The following is a 501-nucleotide window of genomic DNA, read 5'->3' on the forward strand; positions in this document are numbered from 1 at the left end:
CTCGCTGCTGGCCTACTCGCGCGAGGCGCGCTTCGCGGCGCCGCCGCGCGGCGTGTTCGCGTCGCACACGTTCTACGTCGATATGGGCGACGACGCACGCACGCGGCGCGTCGCGCACGCCGTGCGGCGTGCAGGCGGCACGGTGCTGCCGACCGCTGGGGCTGGCGCTACGGAGCCGGCGGACTACGCGGTCGGGCCCCTGGCGCGGCCGCTGCATGTCGCGGCGCACACGTACGTGACGCACCACTGGGTCGAGCGGTGCCTGTACGACAATGCGCTGGTGGACCCCAGCGCGCACGTCGCGCTGCGCCCGGCCACCGAGCCGCTGCCGAGCGCGGACGCGGCGCACTGGCGCGTGGCGCTCACGGGCATTCCGCGCGACGGCCCCGACTACCACCACACATGCGCGGCGATCGCGGCGCTGGGCGGCACGGTCGTCGATGCCTTCTCGCGGCAGGCGACGCACCTGCTGTGTGGCGCGAGCGCGCAGCGTATCAAGGT

The 501-nt window shown here is 75.0% G+C and overlaps 1 pseudogene across 1 annotated transcript; it reads left to right on the top strand.

Moving 5' to 3' along the window:
- Nucleotides 1-82: 82 nt before the first annotated feature.
- MSY001_3517 lies at nt 83-499 on the top strand (annotated as a pseudogene). Its single transcript has one exon. A coding segment is annotated over exon 1 (417 nt).
- Nucleotides 500-501: the final 2 nt, after the last annotated feature.

This window comes from Malassezia sympodialis, genomic scaffold (genome assembly GCF_000349305.1).
Source record: "Malassezia sympodialis ATCC 42132 genomic scaffold, msy_sf_68, whole genome shotgun sequence".
Lineage (NCBI taxonomy): Eukaryota > Fungi > Basidiomycota > Malasseziomycetes > Malasseziales > Malasseziaceae > Malassezia > Malassezia sympodialis.